Source organism: Rhinopithecus roxellana, chromosome 19 (assembly GCF_007565055.1).
Source record: "Rhinopithecus roxellana isolate Shanxi Qingling chromosome 19, ASM756505v1, whole genome shotgun sequence".
Taxonomy (NCBI): Eukaryota; Metazoa; Chordata; class Mammalia; order Primates; family Cercopithecidae; genus Rhinopithecus; species Rhinopithecus roxellana.
The window spans coordinates 62083922-62102950 of record NC_044567.1 but is presented as its reverse complement, the minus strand read 5'-3'; the positions used below and the strand labels follow the sequence as shown (position 1 = coordinate 62102950).

Here is a 19029-nt window from a genome sequence, read left to right as displayed (position 1 = left end):
GATAGGCCATGAGTAAGGAGTTCGTTGAATGAATACATGAACATTTTCCCATAGCTAGTCAAAGTCTAGGGTTACCAGCAGGACAGAAGAAGACACTGCAGGCCGGGCGCGGTGGCTCACGCCTGTAATCCCAGCACTTTGGGAGGCCGAGGCGGGCGGATCACGAAGTCAGGAGACCGAGACCATCCTGGCTAACACGGGGAAACCTTGTCCCTACGAAAAATACAAAAAATTAGCCGGGTGTTGTGGCGGGCGCCTGTAGTACCAGCTACTCGGGAGGCTGAGGCAGGAGAATCGCTTGAACCCGGGAGGCAGAGGTTGCAGTGAGCCGAGATCGTGCCACTGCACTCCAGCCTGGGTAGCAGAGCGAGACACCGTCTCAAAAGAAAAATAAAAACAAGAAGACACTGCATTTGAGGCAAGAGTCTGGTGGGAAGCAGGTTAAGACTGACTGAGAGGAAGTAACCATGGGAGGGCTGCTGGTCCACTGAAAGAGAGAGATTTTTCCAGAACCTCATGCTGGGGCTTTGATTTAGGAATCCCCTTCTTCCTCTACTCAGTCAGCCTTCCCTGGCCTATGGCTTACGTCTAAAGCCTCGAGCCTCATCGTTCCCACCGAGGACCAGCTGGAAGCCATTTTGATTATGCTCCACCACGAAGGAGGACAATACAGCCCCGCCCAGAGCCAGGCGCGCCCCCGCGGCGGCCAGGGTGCGCGTGTCCGCGCTTCTTCCCGCCGGCTGGGCGGGCGCCTGGCCCAGGACGCGGTGGCGCGGGGCGGGGGGGTGGGGGTGGTTATGTAAGCGTTGCGCGCTCCCGCGAGGCGCCAGCCAATGGGAGGCCCCGGCGGCTCGTGCTCGCGCACGCAGGGTGGGGGGAGGGAGCGCACGACGTGCGCGCACCCTCTGCCTCGTCCACCGCTGCCGCCTCCTTCTTCTGCCGCTCCTGGTGCTGCTTGTGTGCTCGTTTGGTGCGGACCTGGTACCTCTTTTGTGAAGCGGCAGCTGAGGAGACTCCGGCGCTCGCCATGGCCGACGAAAAGCCCAAGGTGAGCTCGGCGCCGGCCCCTTCGCCTCGCCGGGCGGTCGGGGTCAGGGCGCGGGCCGGGGTCCGGCCAGAGCCCGCCGCTGGCTCCCAGCGCCTTCCCGGGCCCCCCACAGGGCCGGCCGCGGCTCAGGCCCCGGCGCTCCGCGCCATTTTCCTCCCTCCCTCTCTTCCTCCCTCCCGCGCCGGAGGAGGCCCCGCCGCTCTCTCCCGCCCCCGGCGGCCTCCGAGTGCGCGCGGGGCGCGAGTTGGGCGGGCAGATCGCGGACGCCCGCGGGCCCACCAGCCCCGAACGGGGATTCTTGGCCCAGCCGACCGGCGCGCGTGAGGAGGGGCGTTAGGGCGCGCGGGGTCTCCACCCTGCGCCGACCCCGCGTCGGATGTTGCAGTCTCCGAGGCGGCGGGGAGTCCCCTGGGCTCGGGCTTCACCTCTCAGGGGTAGGAACCGCGGGCATCTGGGGACTCCTGCCCGGGGCGGCGGCGGCGGCGGCGGGGCGAGGGTTCGGGGCGAATCAATGGGCTGCTGATGAGCAGGAACCTGGATACCCGCTGGCCGCCGTACTGGGCCTGGGGGTAGGGGGATTCCCGTGGAGTATTTCCCACTTTAATGGCCTCAGGGGCCTGAGGGGGGAGGGGCAGCGGCTTTTCCCTGGGTGCCAAGGAACCCCTAATCCGCGAAGACCATGTGGTTTCATGAAGTTGGAGGCACAGGTACGAGCAGAGAGACTTTGTGCGCCTTAACTTTTGAATGCGGCTTTTGAGGCACCCGAAGACTTCCCGGGAGGACTGGGGGACACCCATCATCGGGGCACACGGGACTTACTGCTTTTAGTTTGGTGACACCTCCCGCCTCTCGCGCCTTTACTTTCTGGAGCGTTTTAGGGCTACAGAATGCCTTCTACACTCGATTTTGGGCAACTTTAGGTTGGGTCGAAATCTACAAGAAACACTTGGGATAAAACTGTGTATTTGATCCATGACAACGAAGGGGAGGGGAGAATAAGTGCTCTTAACCGAAGATAAAAATGAAGCTGCTAATAGAGGAGAACGTAACTATGGTCCTGAGTATTACCGCTGTTCTGGAGGGAATCGGGATATTCTTCGATTTGTGTGTGTGTGTGTTTACTATAATGGAGATTGGATTTAGGTTATTAAACTGAGTTTGGTAACTTTTTAACGACAGCGGTAATGAGTTTTGAATGGCAGGCTGTATATTTATTGTTTTGTTTCTTGCAGTTGTACTTAAAGTGCTTAGAAAAGAGACTCTTATTTTTAACTTTTTTGGGAGTATATTTTGGGAGTGATATATGCCATTTTAGAAAGTTTAGCTTCAAGAGAACGTTCAATACACTGAATAGGACCCAACTTTAAACATGTATTGTTGTTACTGATAGTATTGCATGTGGGCTTTTCTGTATCTGACAGCTATCTAATACTGTTGCTGCAGGATTTCTCCTCTTTCACATTGATTTCAGCAGCTGAAAACAGCCGTATGCCGTTTTAGCATACCGTATGAGAAACCTGTTGATTTTTGAAGCAACTTAGGGCTGCTGCTGCTTTATAAAAGTGTGTGTTGATCACATTTCCCAAATTATACTTTTATGTTTCTTTTAACAGGAAGGAGTCAAGACTGAGAACAACGATCATATTAATTTGAAGGTGGCGGGGCAGGATGGTTCTGTGGTGCAGTTTAAGATTAAGAGGCATACACCACTTAGTAAACTAATGAAAGCCTATTGTGAACGACAGGTGAGGAATTCATATGTGTACTTCCACTGAATAAAACTATTTTTAAAAATCTTATTTTCATGGGAACAAAAACTAGCCTGGCATAATATTACAGTGACTTTTTGATGGGATGAATATGCACTTATACTTGGCATGTCAGTTTTATCGTGCACTTGGTATAGTGATTGCTCATGAAAACCCTTAGGATGATTTGGTTAGTATCACATGTGGTTCCAGTCCTGTGCCAGAAATCCATGAAATTATATTTACAATAGTTTTTTTTAACCAAGGAAATGTAATTTTATGTTTATAAGAAAGTAAGAGTGAACTTGGTAAAATTACTTATCAGTCTTTTATTTATTTATTTTTTTTTTGAGACGGAGTTTCATTCTTGTTGCCCAAGCTGAAGTACAGTGGCGTGAGCTCAGCTCACTGCAACCTCCACTTCCCGGGTTCAAGTGATTTTCTTGCCTCAGCCTCCTGAGTAGCTGGATTACAGATGCCCGCCACCACGCCTGGCCAATTTTTTTTAGTATTTTTGGTAGAGATGGGGTTTCATCATATTGGCTAGACTGGTCTCAAACTCTTGATCTCAGGTGATCCGCCCGCCTTGGCCTTCCAAAGTGCTGGGATTACAAGCATGAGCCACCGCGCCAGACCAAGAAGTCTGTTTTTTTTTTTTTGTTTTTTTTTTTGAGATGGGAGTCTCGCTGTATTTTTTTAAGCTAGAACTTACCTACCTTGTAAATCGTGGGGGTTTTTTTGACGGAGTCTTGTTCTGTTGCCCAGGCTGGAGTGCAGTGGTTCAATCTCTGCTCACTGCAACCTCTGCCTCCTGAGTTGAAGCTATTCTTTTTTTTTTGAGACAGAGTCTCGCTTTGTCGCCCAGGCTGGACTGCAGTGGCCAGATCTCAGCTCACTGCAAGCTCCATCTCCCGGGTTTATGCCCTTCTCCTGCCTCAGCCTCCCGAGTAGCTGGGACTACAGGCGCCCGCCACCACGCCCGGCTAGTTTTTTGTATTTTTTTTAGTAGAGACGGGGTTTCACCGTGTTAGCCAAAATGGTCTTGATCTCCTGACCTCGTGATCCGCCCGTCTTGGCCTCCCAAAGTGCTGGGATTACAGGCTTGAGCCACCGCGCCCGGCCAAGTTGAAGCTATTCTTATGCCTCAGCCTCCTGAGTAGCTGGGATTTCAGGCGTGCGCCACCATGTCCAGCTAATTTTGTATTTTTGGTAGACCTAACCTCAACTCCTGACCGGTCTCTCAAAGTGCGGGGATTACAGGCGTGGGCCACTGTGCCTGGCCCCTTCAGATTGTTCTAAATAGGTTCAAAGTAGAATAAGGCTTAAACCTATGTAAGTTGGGAAATTGTGTTTGAGTTGATACTTGAAAGATCAGTGAAGATAAAAAACTTCTTTTAGGCCTGATGCAGTGGCTCACATCTGTAATCCCAGCACTTGGGGAGACTGAGGCGGGTGGATCGCTTGAGATCAGCCTGGCCCCCATGGCAAAATACCATTTCTACAAACAATACAAAAAAATTAGCTGGGCGTGATGGTACACGCCCATAGTCCCACCTACTCCGGAGGCTGAAGCTGAGAATCCCTTGAACCTGGGAGGTGGAGGTTGCCGTGAGCCAAGATCACACCACTGCACTCTAGCCTGGGTGATGGAGCGAGAGCATTTCAAAGGAAAAGAAAAAAGAAACTTTAGAATGTTTGAAGTATTTTTATGCTTGGTGTATTTACAATGTAATAAGAAAATACTATGCTCATAATTCTTCATATGTAAACCTTCTTGTATGTAGTTCCTTGTGAAGATACTATCTTTTTTTTTTTTTTTTTTTGAGACAGTCTTGCTCTTTTGTCCAGGATGGAGTGCAGTAGTGAGATCTTTTTTTTTTCTTTTTTTTTTTTTTTTTTTGAGATGGAGTCTCGCTCTGTCGCCCAGGCTGGAGTGCAGTGGTGCGATCTCCACTCACTGCAAGCTCCGCCTTCCGGGTTCACGCCATTCTCCTGCCTCGGCCTCCTGAGTAGCTGGGACTACAGGTGCCCGCCACCGCGCCCAGCTAATTTTTGTATTTTCAGTAGAGCGGGGTTTCACCATGTTAGCAAGGGTGGTCTCGATCTCCCGACCTCGTTATCCGCCCATCTCAGCTTCCCAAAGTGCTGGGATTACAGGCGTAAGCCACTGCGCCCGGCCAGTGGTGCAATCTTGACTCACTGCAACCTCTGCCTCCCGGGACCAGGCAATTCTCCTGTCTCAGCCTCCCGAGTAGCTGGGACTATGAGCGCAGGCCACCACGCCCAGCTAATTTTTGTATTTTCAGCGAGATGGGGTTTTACCATACTGGTCAGACTGGTCTTGAACTCCTGACCTCAAGTGATCCACCTACCTCGGCCTCCCAAAATGCTGGGATTACAGGCGTGAGCCACTGTGCCCAGCAATATGCCATATACTCTTATTTGAATAGTTTTGCTGAAATTACCCTACATGAACTTACGAATTGGGCTAAATAATTTATCCACTGGTATCTTCTATATTTGAACACTAGTGCCCCTTCAGGATACAGGGGAATTTTAAATGGTAATCCTTTTGGAGAACTTCTGTAGCGAAACTGCATACAAAATGGAAAATCATAGGCTAGGCCTGGTAATCCAGCACTTTGGGAGGCCAAGGCTGGAAGACCAGTCTGGACAGCATAGTAAGACCTCATCTCTTTTTTTGTTGTTGTTTTGAGATGGAGTTTTGCTCTTACTGCCCAGGCTAGAGTGCAGTGGCGCAATCTCAGCTCACTGCAACCTCCGCCTTCCAGTTTCAAGCGATTCTTCTGCCTCAGCCTCCCAAATTTCTGGGATTACAGGCGCCCACCACCATGCCCAGCTATTTTTTTGTATGTTTTTAGTAGAGATGGGGTTTCACCATGTTGGTCAGGCTGGTCTCAAACTGCTGACCTCGTGATCCAACCGCCTCGGCCTCCCAAAGTGCTGGGATTACAGGCATGAGCCACCGTGCCTGGCCCAGACCTCATCTCTTAAAAAAAAGTTAGCTGGGTGTGGTGGCACACACCTGTAGTCCAGGCTTTTTTTTTTTTTTGAGACGGAGTCTCGCTCTGTTGCCCAGGCTGGAATGCAGTGGCCAGATCTCAGCTCACTGCAAGCTCTGTCTCCCGGATTCACGCCATTCTCCGAGCAGCTGGGACTACAGGCGCCCGCCACCTCGCCCAGCTAGTTTTTTGTATTTTTTAGTAGAAACGGGGTTTCACCATGTTAGCCAGGATGGTCTCCATCTCCTGACCTCATGATCCGCCCGTCTCGGCCTCCCAAAGTGCAGGGATTACAGGCTTGAGCCACCGCGCCCGGCCAGTCCAGGCTATTTCAGTGACAAGAGGTGGGAGGATTGTTAGAGCTTGGCAGGTCTAGGCTGCAGTGAGCTATGATCTCATCACTGTACTCCGGTACGGTGGGTGTACAGATGGGTGACAGAGTGAGACCCTGTCTCAAAACCACAAACAGAATCATGCTTCACTTTGGTGGTTTTTAACAGTATTCTTTTCTTTTTTTCTTTTTTTTTTTTTTTTTTTTTTTGAGACAGAGTCTCACGCTGTCGCCCAGGCTGGAGTACAGTGGTGCAATCTCAGCTCACTGCAATCTCTGCCTCCCGGGTTCAAGCAATTCTCCTGCCTCAGCCTCCTGAGTGCGCCACCATGCCCAGCTACTTTTTGTATTTTTCGTAGAGACGGGGTTTCACAATATTCGCCAGGATGATCTCGGATCTCTTGACCTCGTGATCCGCCTGCCTCAGCCTCCCCAAAGTGCTGGGATTATAGGCGTGAGCCACTGGTGCCGGCCTTGAACACTATTCTTATGCATATCTTATTTAACTTTTCTGCAATTGCAAAATTTTGCCTTTTTTTTTTTTTTTTTTTTGAGACGGAGTCTCGCTCTGTCGCCCGGGCTGGAGTGCAGTGGCCGGATCTCAGCTCACTGCAAGCTCCGCCTCCCGGGTTTACGCCATTCTCCTGCCTCAGCCTCCCGAGTAGCTGGGACCACAGGCGCCCGCCACCTCGCCCGGCTAGTTTTTTGTATTTTTTTAGTAGAGACGGGGTTTCACCGTGTTAGCCAGGATGGTCTCGATCTCCTGACCTCGTGATCCACCCGTCTCGGCCTCCCAAAGTGCTGGGATTACAGGCTTGAGCCACCGCGCCCGGCCTTTTTTTTTTTTTTTTTAAAGACACTGTTTTGTCTTGTTGCCCATGGTGAAGTGTAGTGGCAGGATTATTTATGATCATGGCTCACTGCATCCTCTGCCTCCCAGGCTCAAGCAATCCTCCCACCTCAGGCTCCCAGGTAGCTGGAACTATATAGGCTTGTGCCACCATGTGATTCTTTTTTTTTTTTTTTTTTTTTTTTTTTTTTTGAGACCGAGTCTCGCTGTGTCCCCCAGGCTGGTGTGCAGTAACATAATCTCGGCCCACTGCAACTTCCACCTTCGAGTTCAAGCAATTCTCCTGCCTCAGCCTCCTGAGTAGGTGGGATTATAGGAACCTACCACTACGCTTGGCTAATTTTTGTATTTTTAGTAGAAATGGGGTTTTACCATGTTGGCCAGGCTGGTCTCGAACTCCTGAGCTCGGGTAATCCACCCACCTCGCCGCCTCGGCCTCCCAATGTAATCCCATGCTGGGATTAAGATGCAGTTTCCCTCTTGTTGCTGAGGCTAGAATGCAATGGAGCAATCTAGGCTTACTGGAACCTCTGCCTCCCAGGTTCAAGTGATTCGCCTGCCTCAGCCTCATAAGTGGCTGGGGTTACAGGCATGCGCCACCACGCCTGGCTAATTTTGTATTTTTGGTAGAGACGGGGCTTCACCATGTTGATCAGGTTGGCTGGTCTCAAACTCCTGACCTCAGGTGATCCACCTGCCTTGGCCTCCCAAAATGTTGGGATTACAGGCATGAGCCACTGCACCTGGCCACCATGCAAATTTTTAAATTTTTTTTGAGATGGAGTCTTGCTCTGTTGCCCAGGTTGGCGTGCAGTGGCATGATCTCAGCTCACTGCAACCTCTGCCTCCTGGGTTCAAGTGATTATCTTGCCTCAGCCTCTTGAATAACTGGGATTACAGCACCTGCCACCTTGCCCGGCTAATTTTTTGTATTTTTATTTATTTATTTATTTATTTTTTTTTTTTCGGACAGTCTCACTCTGTCGCCCAGGCAATGGCACAATCTCAGCTCACTGCAACCTCCACCTCCCAGGTTCATGCAATTGTCCCCCCTCAACCTCTGGCTGGAGTAGCTGGGACTACAGACGTGTGTCATCGTGCTCAGTCAATTTTTGTATTTTTAGTAAAGACAGGGTTTCACCATGTTGGGACAGGCTGGTCTCTTAACTCCTGACCTCAGGTGATCTTCCAGCTCAGTTTCCCAAGGTATTGGGATTACAGGCATGAGCCACCACACTTGGCCTTCGTTTTTAAGTAGATTATGGTTATATACTGTTTTTCATCCCTTTTATTTCACTGATACTTAATGAGCAGCACCTACTATGTGCAAAGGATAGACTGTGTAAGTAAAACAGTCTAGGTTCCTATACTTCCTGAAGAGTGTTTTTTAGTAGGACGATAAGTGATCACAGATTTGGGTAAGTGTTAAAGGAAATTAAAAAGCAGGTGCTTTTTTAAAGCTATTCCAGGTAGTTCAAGGGTATAGGTTGTGGCATTTTAGGTCGATTTTGTTGTTGTTATTGAGACAGAGTCTAGTCTGTCGCCCAGGCTGGAGTGCTATGGCACGATCTCGGCTCACTGCAAACTCCGCCTCCCAGGTTCAAGCGATCCTCCTACCTCAGCCTCCCGAATAGCTGGGATTACAGGTGCACGCCACCAAGCCCAGCTAATTTTTGTATTTTTAATAGAGGCGGGGTTCACCACGTTGGCCAGGCTGGTCTTGAACTCCTTACCTCAGATGATCCGCCTTGGCCTCCTGAAGCATTGGAATTACACCGTGAGCCCGTGAGCTCTGACAGGAAAGTCTTTAAATGGGCATTTTTTTTCTTTAAATTTCCTGTCAGTGGCTGGGTGGGGGGATCACGAGGTCAGGAGATTGAGACCATCCTGGCTAACATGGTGAAACCATATCTCTACTAAAATACAAAAAATTAGCCCAGCATGGTGGCATGAGCCCGTAGTCCCAGCTACTCAAGAGGCTGAGGCAGGAAAGTTGCTTGAACTCCGGTGGTGGATGTTGCATTGAGCTGAGATTGCGCTACTTGCACTCCAGCCTGGGCGACAGAGTGAGACTTGTCTCAAAAAAAAAAAAAAAAAAAATTCATTTCAGTGTCTAACTCATTTAAATGCATATTTGTCTCAAGGTATGTTCTATTTAATATAGTAGCTATGTCTGAAAAGCAGTAAAGCTTTTTAAAAGAATGACTTACTGGCCAGGCGCAGTGGCTCATACCTGTAATCCCAGCATTTTGGGAGGTTGAGGTGAGTGGATCACTTGGGGTCAGGAGTTCGAGACCAGCCTGGCCAAAATGGTGAAACCCCATCTCTACTAAAAACACAAAAATTAGCTAGGCATGGTTAGCTGGGCGTGGTGGCGGGCACCTGTAATCCCAGCTACTCGGGAGGCTGAGACAGGAGAATGGCTTGAACCCGGGAGGCGGAGGTTGCAGTGAGCCAAGATCGTACCACTGCACTCCAGCCTGGGCGACAGAGCAAAATTCTGTCTTAAAAAACAAACAAACAGGCTGGGCGCGGTGGCTCACGCCTGTAATCCCAGCACTTTGGGAGGCCGAGGCGGGTGGATCACATGGTCAGGAGATCGAGACCATCCTGGCTACCATGGTGAAAGCCTGTCTCTACTAAAAATGCAAAAAATTAGCCAGGCGTGGCGGTGGGCGCCTCTAGTCCCAGCTACTCGGGAGGCTGAGGCAGGAGAATGGCGTGAACCCGGGAGGCGGAGCTTGCAGTAAGCCGAGATCATGCCACTGCACTCCAGCCTGGGCGACTGAGCGAGACTCTGTCTCCAAAAAAAAAAAAAAAAAAAAAACAACAACAACAAACAGGCGGCTTATGCCTGTAAATCCCAGCACTTTGGGAGGCTGAGGTGGTCAGATCACCTGAGGTCAGGAGTTAGAGACCAGCCTGGCCAACATGGCAAAACCCTGTCTCTATTAAAAAATACGAAAATTAGCCAGTCGTGGTGGCACGTGCCTAGTCCCATCTAATCAGGAGGCCGAGGCGGACGGATCACCTGAGGTTAGGAGTTCAAGACCAGCCTGGCCAACGTGGTGAAACCCGGTCTCTACTAAAACTACAAAAATTAGCTGGTTGTTGTGGCAGGGGCCTGTAGTCCCAGCTACTCTTGGGAGACTTAAGGCAGGAGAATCGCTTGAACCAGGAGGTGGAGGTTGCCTTGAGCCGAGATAATGCCACTGCACTTCAGCCTTGACAACAGAGCAACACTCTGTCTCAAAAAAAAAGAAAATAAGAATTACCCCAAATCTTTTTATTTATAGGCTATGTTAACATGTTGGCGAATGTTTAGCTATTTCTTTAATATAGTCATGGCTAAATATGGATGTACTTTTATCTAAATAGAATTCTGTTTCTCTTAATGCCGTTTATTGCTTTTAAATTCTCTCGTTCAGGGATTGTCAATGAGGCAGATCAGATTCCGATTCGACGGGCAACCAATCAATGAAACAGACACACCTGCACAGGTAAAAAATCTCTCCTAATTAGAAAAATTACCATTTGTAATTTTTTGAACAGCTATGTTTATGAATTTGAACGTTGAGACACTGGAGTATAGTTCTTGTAGAGTTCAGAGCTTTGGGAAGTATGACCAAAGGGGAACAGAAAGGAAAATAGGAATAGGCTCAGGAAATGCCAATGGTTTTTATTCATTTATTTTTAATTTTAATTTTTTTTTAGGGATAGGGCCTCTGTTGCCTGGGTTGAAGTGTAGTGGCCTCATTCTAGCTCACCGCATCCTTGGCCTCCCAAAGTGGTGGGATTATAGGCACAAATCAATGTTCCCAACCCCACTAGTGGTTTGTGTTTGTATTTTGTTTGTTATTTTTTGTGTGTGACAGAGTCTCCATCACTCAGGCTGGAGTGCAGTGGCACGATCTCGGGTGCGGTGGCTCACACCTGTGATCCCAGCACTTTGGGAGGCTGAGGCGGGCGGATCACGAGGTCAGGAGATCAAGACCATCCTGGCTAACACGGTGAAACCCCGTCTCTACTAAAAATACAAAAAATGAGCTGAGTGTGGGGGCTTGCCACTATAGTCCCAGCTGCTGGGGAGGCTAAGTCAGGAGAATGGCGTGAACCTGGGAGTCGGAGCTTGCGGTGAGCCGAGTTCACGCCACTGCACTCCAGCCGGGACGACAGTGAGACTCTGTCTCAAAAAAAAAAAAAAAAAAAAAAGAAACTCTCTCTTACATGTCTTCATGAATGAAAGGGAACTAATGGCCCTAACTGCCGCGTTCCATAACTTTGTTTGACAGGGAGAGCCCCTGATGATATATTTTCCAAACCCTTACTACAAAACGTGATGCTCTCTGATCCTTGAACTCTCTTTACATACTACTTCATTTTGTTCTGTCACTTTCTGTAGGATCAGCTGGATTGTCTTCTGTGGCAGAAGCTCTTTGTTTCTTTTTACCCTCTCAAAGTTCCATTAAAGATTTCCAGTTCTGACCTAGCAAGATGGCTCACGAGAGCCATTGTCAAGATTACAAAGTGCTTGTAATGCCAGCACTGTGAGACCAAGGTGGGCGGAGCGCTTGAGTCCAGGATTTCAAGACCAGCTTGGGCAACATGGCAAAACTCTGTCTTTACAAAAAAATAAAAAATTTGCCAGGGAGTGGTGGTACGTGCCTGTAGTACCAGCTACTTCTTAGGTTGAGGTGGAAGGATTGCTTGAGCCCAGGAAGTGGAGGCTGCAGTGAACCAAGATGGCGCCACTGCACACCAGTCTGGGTAACAAAGTGAGGCCCTCTCTCAAAAAAAAAAAAAACTTCAGGCCGGGCGCGGTGGCTCACGCCTGTAATCCCAGCACTTTGGGAGGCCGAGGCGGGCGGATCACGAGGTCAGGAGATCGAGACCATCCTGGCTAACACGGTGAAACCCCATCTCTACTAAGAAAAAATACAAAAAACTAGCCGGGCAAGGTGGCGGCGCCTGTAGTCCCAGCTACTCGGGAGGCTGAGGCAGGAGAATGGCGGTAAACCCGGGAGGCGGAGCTTGCAGTGAGCTGAGATCCGGCCACTGCACTCCAGCTTGGGCGACAGAGCGAGACTCCGTCTCAAAAAAAAACAAAAACAAAAAAAAAACTTCCAATCTTGTCCTGACTTGGTGGCTCACACCTGTAATCCTAGCACTTTAGGAAACTGACACAGGCAGGAGGGTTGCTTGAGGCCAGGAGTTTAAGACCAGCCTGGGCAACATAGCAAGACCCAGTCTCTACAGGGAAAAAATACAAAAGAGCTGGGCATGGTAGCATGTGTCTGTAGTCTCAGCTACTTGGGAAGTTTAGTGGAAGGGGTGCTTGAGTCCAGGAGTTTCAGGCTGCAGTGAGTTATGATCATACTACAGCACTCTAGCCTGGGTGATAGACCAAGACTCTGTCTTGAAAATAGAAGACTTACGGTTTTTGAAAAATATTTTTAAATGTTGTGATAGTAGAAATTTAAATTGGATCCCATGTACTTTTGAATTTCAACTTTATCACCCAGTAAAAACTAGAAAGTGATAAATGTGGCATGAAGCAACAAATCCAGATTGTAGTTTTGTTGATAATCTTTGAAAATTGGAAAAGCCCATGAGTTGTACTGAAAAGAAGAATAGTTTGAAGAAATTTCAACTGGTAACAGTCTCTAAAAAGGAATTATGGGCTGGGTGCACTGGCTCACACCTATAATCCTAGCACTTTGGGAAGGTGAGGCAGGCAGATCGCTTGAGGTCAGGAGTTTGAGACCAGCCTGGACAATATGGTGAAACCCTATGTCTGCCAAGCAATACAAAAATTAGCCAGGCATTGCCGGGCACAGTGGCTCACGCCTGTGGTCCCAGCACTTTGGGAGGCCGAGGCGGGTGGATCACCTGAGGTTGGGAGTTCAAGATCACCTTGACCAACATGGAGAAAAACGCTGTCGCTACTAAAAATACAAAATTAGCTGGATGTGGTGGCCTGTAATCCCAGCTGCTCAGGAGGCTGAGGCAGGAGAATCGCTTGAACCCAGGAGGCAGAGGTTGTGATGAGCTGAAGATTGCGCCATTACATTCCAGCCTGGGCAACGAGCGAAATTCCATCTCAAAAAATATATATATATATTAGCCAGGCATGGTGATGCATGCCTGTAGTCCCAGCTACTCAGGAGGCTGAGGCGGGAGAATCACTTGAACCCGGGAGGCAGAGGTTGAAGCACAGAGATCGTGCCACTGCACTGCAGCCTGGGTAACAGACCCTGTCTCAAAAGAAAAATAAAAAAAAATTAAAAGGCCGGGCACAGTGGCTCACCACTGTAATCCTAGCACTTTGGGAGGCAGAGGCAGGTTGATCACCTGAGGTCAGGAATTCAAGACCAGCCTGGCCAACATGGCGAAACTACCCCATCTCTACTAAAAATATAAAAATTAGCCGGGCATGGTGGTGCTCACCTGTAATCCCATCCCAGCTACTTGGGAGGCTGAGCCAGGAGAATCTGGGGGCGGAGGGGAGGTGTCGGGGAGTAGACAGGCCGAGGTTGCAGTGAGCGGAGGTCATGCCACTTCACTAGTCTCGGTGAGAGTGAAACTCCCATCTCAAAAAAAAAAAAAAAAACGGGCGCAATTATGGTATATAGCCACAAGGAGGAGCTAAATTCTGTTGATAAATGAGGCTGGAACAGGAACTTCATTTTTCAAAGGCATTTAAAGTTTCACTGTAAAACTTCACATTTGGATAATTTTGTTTTAGTAGATAGATGACAGGCTTGTTTGGTTTTAAAAGAAATGCGCCAGGCACAGTGGCTTATGCCTGTAATCTCAGCACTTTGGGAGGCCAAGGTGGGCGGATGTCGGGAGATCGAGACCACCCTGGTGAAACCCCATCTCTACTAAAAATACAAAAATTAGCCGGGTGTGGTGGTGTGCACCTGTAGTCCCAGCTGCTGGGGAGGCTGAGGCAGGAGAATGGCGTGAACCCAGAAGGCGGAGCTTGCAGTGAGCCGATATCGCACCACTGCACTCCAGCCTGGGCGACAGAACTAGACTGTCTCAAAAAAAAAAAAAAAGTAGTAAAAAGTATCTATTGTGCTATACTCTCAGTTATTAGAATGTATTTCCTCTCTTTAAGCCCTCCTTACCCACCACTAAAACGGGATTATCTGCTGTACTAGTTACAAATATTAAACAAGGAGTTATTTGTTTGGATCCGTGACCTTGAGGCATTTAAAAATCTTCAGGTTGACTTTGCAATTCATTTTACTTCATTTTGGAGAATTTGGAATTGATTCGTTTTAGAATTGTTCTCCCAATATTTTTTGATAACAGGATTGTGATAAATTAAAACATCTTAGCAGGCCTCCTGCTTGCCCCCACCTCCCCAACTTTTTAAAATTTTTTTATTTTTCAAGACAGTCTTGCTTTGTCTCCCAGACTGGAGTGCAGTGGCATGATCGCAGCTCACTGCAACCTCCGCTTCCTGAGTTCAAGCCATTATCCTGCCTCAGCCTCCCGATTAGCTGGGATTTACAGGCGCCCACCACGATGCCTGGCTAATTTTGTTTTTATTTTATTTATTTATTTTTTTGTATTGACAGAGTCAATACAAAATAGCTGGGCATGGTGGCGCATGCCTGTAATCCCAAGTACTTGGGAGGCTGAGGCAGGAGAATTGCTTGACCCGGGAAGCAGAGGTTGCAGTGAGCCGAGATCACGCCATTGCAGTCCACCCTGGGCAACAGCAGTGAAGCTCCGTCACAAGAAAAAAAACACAAATGTAGTCATAATAAGCTGCTTTGCTCCTTGGGGTGTACTTTTTTTTTTTTTAACTGCTCCTTACAGAGCATGGCTAACATATATAGTCAGTGCACCCAGAGTTGGCTGCTGCCTAGTTTTAAAATTGTGTTTTTAGCCTAACACTGTATCTACTGTATCTTAAAGATATTTTCATTTCTGTACATGAAAATCTACTTATTTTTTAATGGCTATATGATATTTAATATCTGAGCATACTATGTTTTATTAGTTTGGGTTTTTTTGTTTTTTGTTTTTTTTTTGACACAGAGTCTCCCACTGTCACCCAGGCTGGAGTGCAGTGGCACAATCTCTTCTCACTGCAACCTCTGCCTCCAAGGTTCAAGCGATTCTCCTGCCTTGGCCTCCCAAGTGGCTGGGATTACAGACGCTTGCCACCATGCCCAGCTAATTTTTTGTATTTTTAGTAGAGATGGGGTTTCACAATGTTAGCCAGGCTGGTCTTGAATGCCTGACCTTGTGATCCACCTGCCTTGGCGTCCCAAAGTGTTGGGATTACAGGCGTGAGCCACTGTGCCTGGCCTGGGTGTTTTTTTTTTTTTTTTTTTTTTTGTGAGACCAAGTCTTGCTCTGTTGCCAGGCTGGAGTGCAGTGGGGCAATCGTGGCTCACTGTAACCTCCACCTCATGGGTTCAACTGATTCTCCTGCCTCAGCCTTCTGAGTAGCTGGGACTACAGGCGTGCGCCACCACGGCCAGCTGATTTTTGTATTTGTGATAGAAACGGAGTTTCACCATGTTGGCCAGATGGGTTTGACCTGTTGATCTGGTGATCCGCCCACCTTGGCCTCCCAGAGTTTTGGGATTACAGGCGTGAGCCCTGGCGCCCGGCCTAATTTGGGTTTTTATTGAGATTTATTTTCAGTCTTTGCTGAACAGTGCAATGAGATTCTTTAAACATATCACCCTTCTGTGGACCCTCGACACACACATATTCGGCTTTAATTTTTTTTGAGGCAGAGTTTCTCTCTCATCACATACAATGGCATGATCTTGGCTCACTGCAACTTCAACCTCCTGGGTTCAAGTGATTCTCCTGCCTCAGCCTCCCAAGTAGCTGGGATTACAGGCATGCGGCACCATGCCCAGCTATTTTTTCTTTTTTCTTTTTTTTTTTTTTTTTTTTTTTTTGTATTTTTAGTAGGGACTGAGTTTCACCATTTTGGCCAGGCTGGTCTTGAACTCCTGACCTCAAGTGATCTGCCTGCCTCAGCCTCCCAAAGTGTTGGGATTACAGGTGTGAGCCACCACACCCAGGCTCTCTCTTTTTTTTTTTTTTTTGGAGACGGAGTTTCGCTCTGTCGCCCAGGCTGGAGTGCAGTGGCCGGATCTCAGCTCACTGCAAGCTCCGCCTCCCGGGTTCACGCCATTCTCCTGCCTCAGCCTCCCGAGTAGCTGGGACTACAGGCGCCCGCCACCTCGCCCGGCTAGTTTTTTGTATTTTTAGTAGAGACGGGGTTTCACCATGTTAGCCAGGATAGTCTTGATCTCCTGACCTCGTGATCCGCCCGTCTCGGCCTCCCAAAGTGCTGGGATTACAGGCTTGAGCCACCGCGCCCGGCCATCTTTTTTTTTTTTTTTGAGACCAAGTCTCGCTCTGTCACCCAGGTTGGAGTCCAGTGGCACGATATTGGCTCACAACAACCTCTGCTTGCTGGGTTCAAGCGATTCTCCTGCCTCAGCCTCCCAAATAGCTGGGATTACAGGCACATGCCACCATGCCCGGCTAATTTTTAAAATATTTTTAGTAGGGATGGGGTTTTACCAGGTTGGCCAGGCTGGTCTTGAACTCCTGACCTCAGGTGATCCGCCCGCCTCAGCCTCCCAAAGTGTTCGTATTATAGGAGTGAGCCATTGTGCCTGGCCCTGCCTTTTTTTCTCTTTTTTTGATATAGGGTCTTTCGCTTTGTCACTCAGGCTGGAGTGAGCTGGTGTGGTCACGGTTCACTGCGGCCTTATCTTATGGGCTCAATTGATCCTCCCACCTTGGCTTCCTGAATAGCTGGGAGTATGGACATGTGTCACCGTGGCTGGCTAATTTTTTTTTTTTACTTTTTTTTGTAGAGATGTTGTCTCTCTATGTTGCCCAGGCTGGTCTAGGTCTCCTGGGCTCAAGCAGTCCTCCAATGTTGGCCTCTAATAGTACTGGGATTACAGGCATGAGCCACCGCACCTGGCTAATATTATGCTTTTTACTCAAAAACTAAGTTTTGGCTGGGCGCCATGGCTCACGCCTGTAATCCCAGCACTTTGGGAGGCTAAGGCAGGCAGATCACTTGAGCTCAGGAGTTTGAGACCAGCCTGGCCAACATGATGAAACCCCATCTCTACTAAAAATACAAAAAAATTAGCTGGGCATAGTGGTGGATGCCTGTAATCTCAGCTACTCGGGAGACTGAGGCAGGAGTATTGCTTGAACCTGAGGGATGGAGGTTGCAGTGAGCTGAGATCACGCCACTGCCCTCCAGCCTGGGTGACAGAAATCTTGTCTCCAAAAAAAAAAAGAAAGAAAAAAACACACACAAAGTTAAGTTTTATCTAATAGTCATAAAAAAGGAAGCTAAGTAAAAAATTACTTAAACCAAGCGTGTTGATACATTAAGCTATGAGACATCTAAAATAATGAAACTTGGAACTCAGTGGAACATATACATGTTTTCAGCATACTTAAACCCAAAAATCATTAATTTTCAGAACTTAATCAGTGCTCTTACATTTGTTTTTTCTTTTATGCTAGTTGGAAATGGAGGATGAAGATACAATTGATGTGTTCCAACAGCAGACGGGAGGTGTCTACTGAAAAGGGAACCTGCTTCTTTACTCCAGAACTCTGTTCTTTAAAGACCAAGATTACATTCTCAATTAGAAAACTGCAATTTGGTTCCACCACATCCTGACTACTACCGTATAGTTTTCTCTATTCTTTCATTTCCCCCTTCCCCATTCCTTTATTGTACATAAAGTAACTGGTATATGTGCACAAGCATATTGCATTTTTTTTTTTTTAACTAAACAGCCAATGGTATGTTTTAATTGACATCAAGTGGAGACGGGATGGGGAAAAATACTGATTCTGTGAAAATACCCCCTTTCTCCATTAGTGGCATGCTCATTCAGCTCTTATCTTTATATTCCAGTAAGTTATTTTGCTCTCACTGTTTTAACAAAAACACACAACATAAAAATCCTTGCATACCTTGTTCAATTGGAGAATTTTAATGTTTTTCATTTATCATTGTAAAACCAAGGACAATTTTATAACTTTTTTGTACGTAGCTGTTACATGTAGGGCAATCTGTCTTTAAGTAGGGATAAATTACTCTAAAACAAAAAAGAATCTTAGATAGTTTTCCCTTCAAGTCAAGCGTCTTGTTGTTTAAATAAACTTCTTGTTTAAAATGAGCTGTTTTCTTTATTCTGAGAAATATTAAATAGAAAATTGAGGCTTAGAAAAAACACATAAATAGGCCTGCTTAGAAGTAACATTTCAAAAAGGAAATAAAGCTACTTGGTGTTTCTGACAGATTTGATACTGATGTGAAACAAAGAATAACAGTTTTATAAATATCACCTTGTTCCAAAAGTTTCTGTAGGTCCCATGTTAATATGCAAGTATACTAGCAGAAAAATTGGGCCATAGTATTGTGAATTTCCAAGTATTTTCTGTATATTAAGTGAGGCACAGAGTGTAGGGTATAGGGTAGCACACGTGGCAAGGAAAAAGTTGTGATTTGCCTTTGTTGCTGATAAAACTGAACCATTCTAGCCCTCAGTTAAATAAGTAAATACTCCCTACCCTAAAATAAAAGTTTTCGTTCCTTATTCAAGGATTTTTTTTTGAGACGGAGTTTTCCTCTTGTTGCCCAGGCTGGAGTGTAGTGGCATGATTGCGGCTCACTGCAACCTCCGCCTCCCAGGTTCAGGCGATTCTCCTGCCTCAGCCTCCTGAGTAGCTGGGATTATAGGTGCATGTCACCACGCCCAGCTAATTTGTTTTCTATTTTTAGTAGAGATGGGGTTTTATCATGTAGGCTGGGCTGGGAGTCTTGAACTCCTGACCTTAGGTGATCCACCCGCCTCAGCCTCCCAAAATAAGGGATTAAAAGGCGTGAGCCACCGTGCCTGGCTTATTCAAGAATATTGAGGGACAGAAAATATCTATATCCATCCTCAGAACCTTAAATATATAGGTCACTACAGTCTTTATTATTTTAATTTTTGTTT

At 47.5% G+C, this 19029-nt stretch overlaps 1 protein-coding gene across 1 annotated transcript; it reads left to right on the top strand.

The window, feature by feature from the left end:
- Positions 1-861: 861 nt before the first annotated feature.
- SUMO2 (small ubiquitin like modifier 2) lies at positions 862-18207 on the top strand. Its single transcript, XM_030923781.1, has 4 exons — positions 862-1048; positions 2662-2793; positions 10429-10500; positions 17543-18207. The coding sequence occupies exons 1-4, from the start codon at positions 1028-1030 to the stop codon at positions 17603-17605; spliced, it is 288 nt and encodes a 95-aa protein (XP_030779641.1). The 5' UTR covers positions 862-1027; the 3' UTR covers positions 17606-18207.
- Positions 18208-19029: the final 822 nt, after the last annotated feature.

Bases quoted from the DNA above. Each gene is read 5' to 3' on its own strand.
- SUMO2 (XM_030923781.1), top strand. From the start codon at position 1,028: ATGGCCGACGAAAAGCCCAAG. The intron at 1,049-2,661 runs GTGAGCTCGGCG...TTCTTTTAACAG, and splicing joins TGGCCGACGAAAAGCCCAAG to GAAGGAGTCAAGACTGAGAA. The intron at 10,501-17,542 runs GTAAAAAATCTC...CTTTTATGCTAG, and splicing joins AAACAGACACACCTGCACAG to TTGGAAATGGAGGATGAAGA.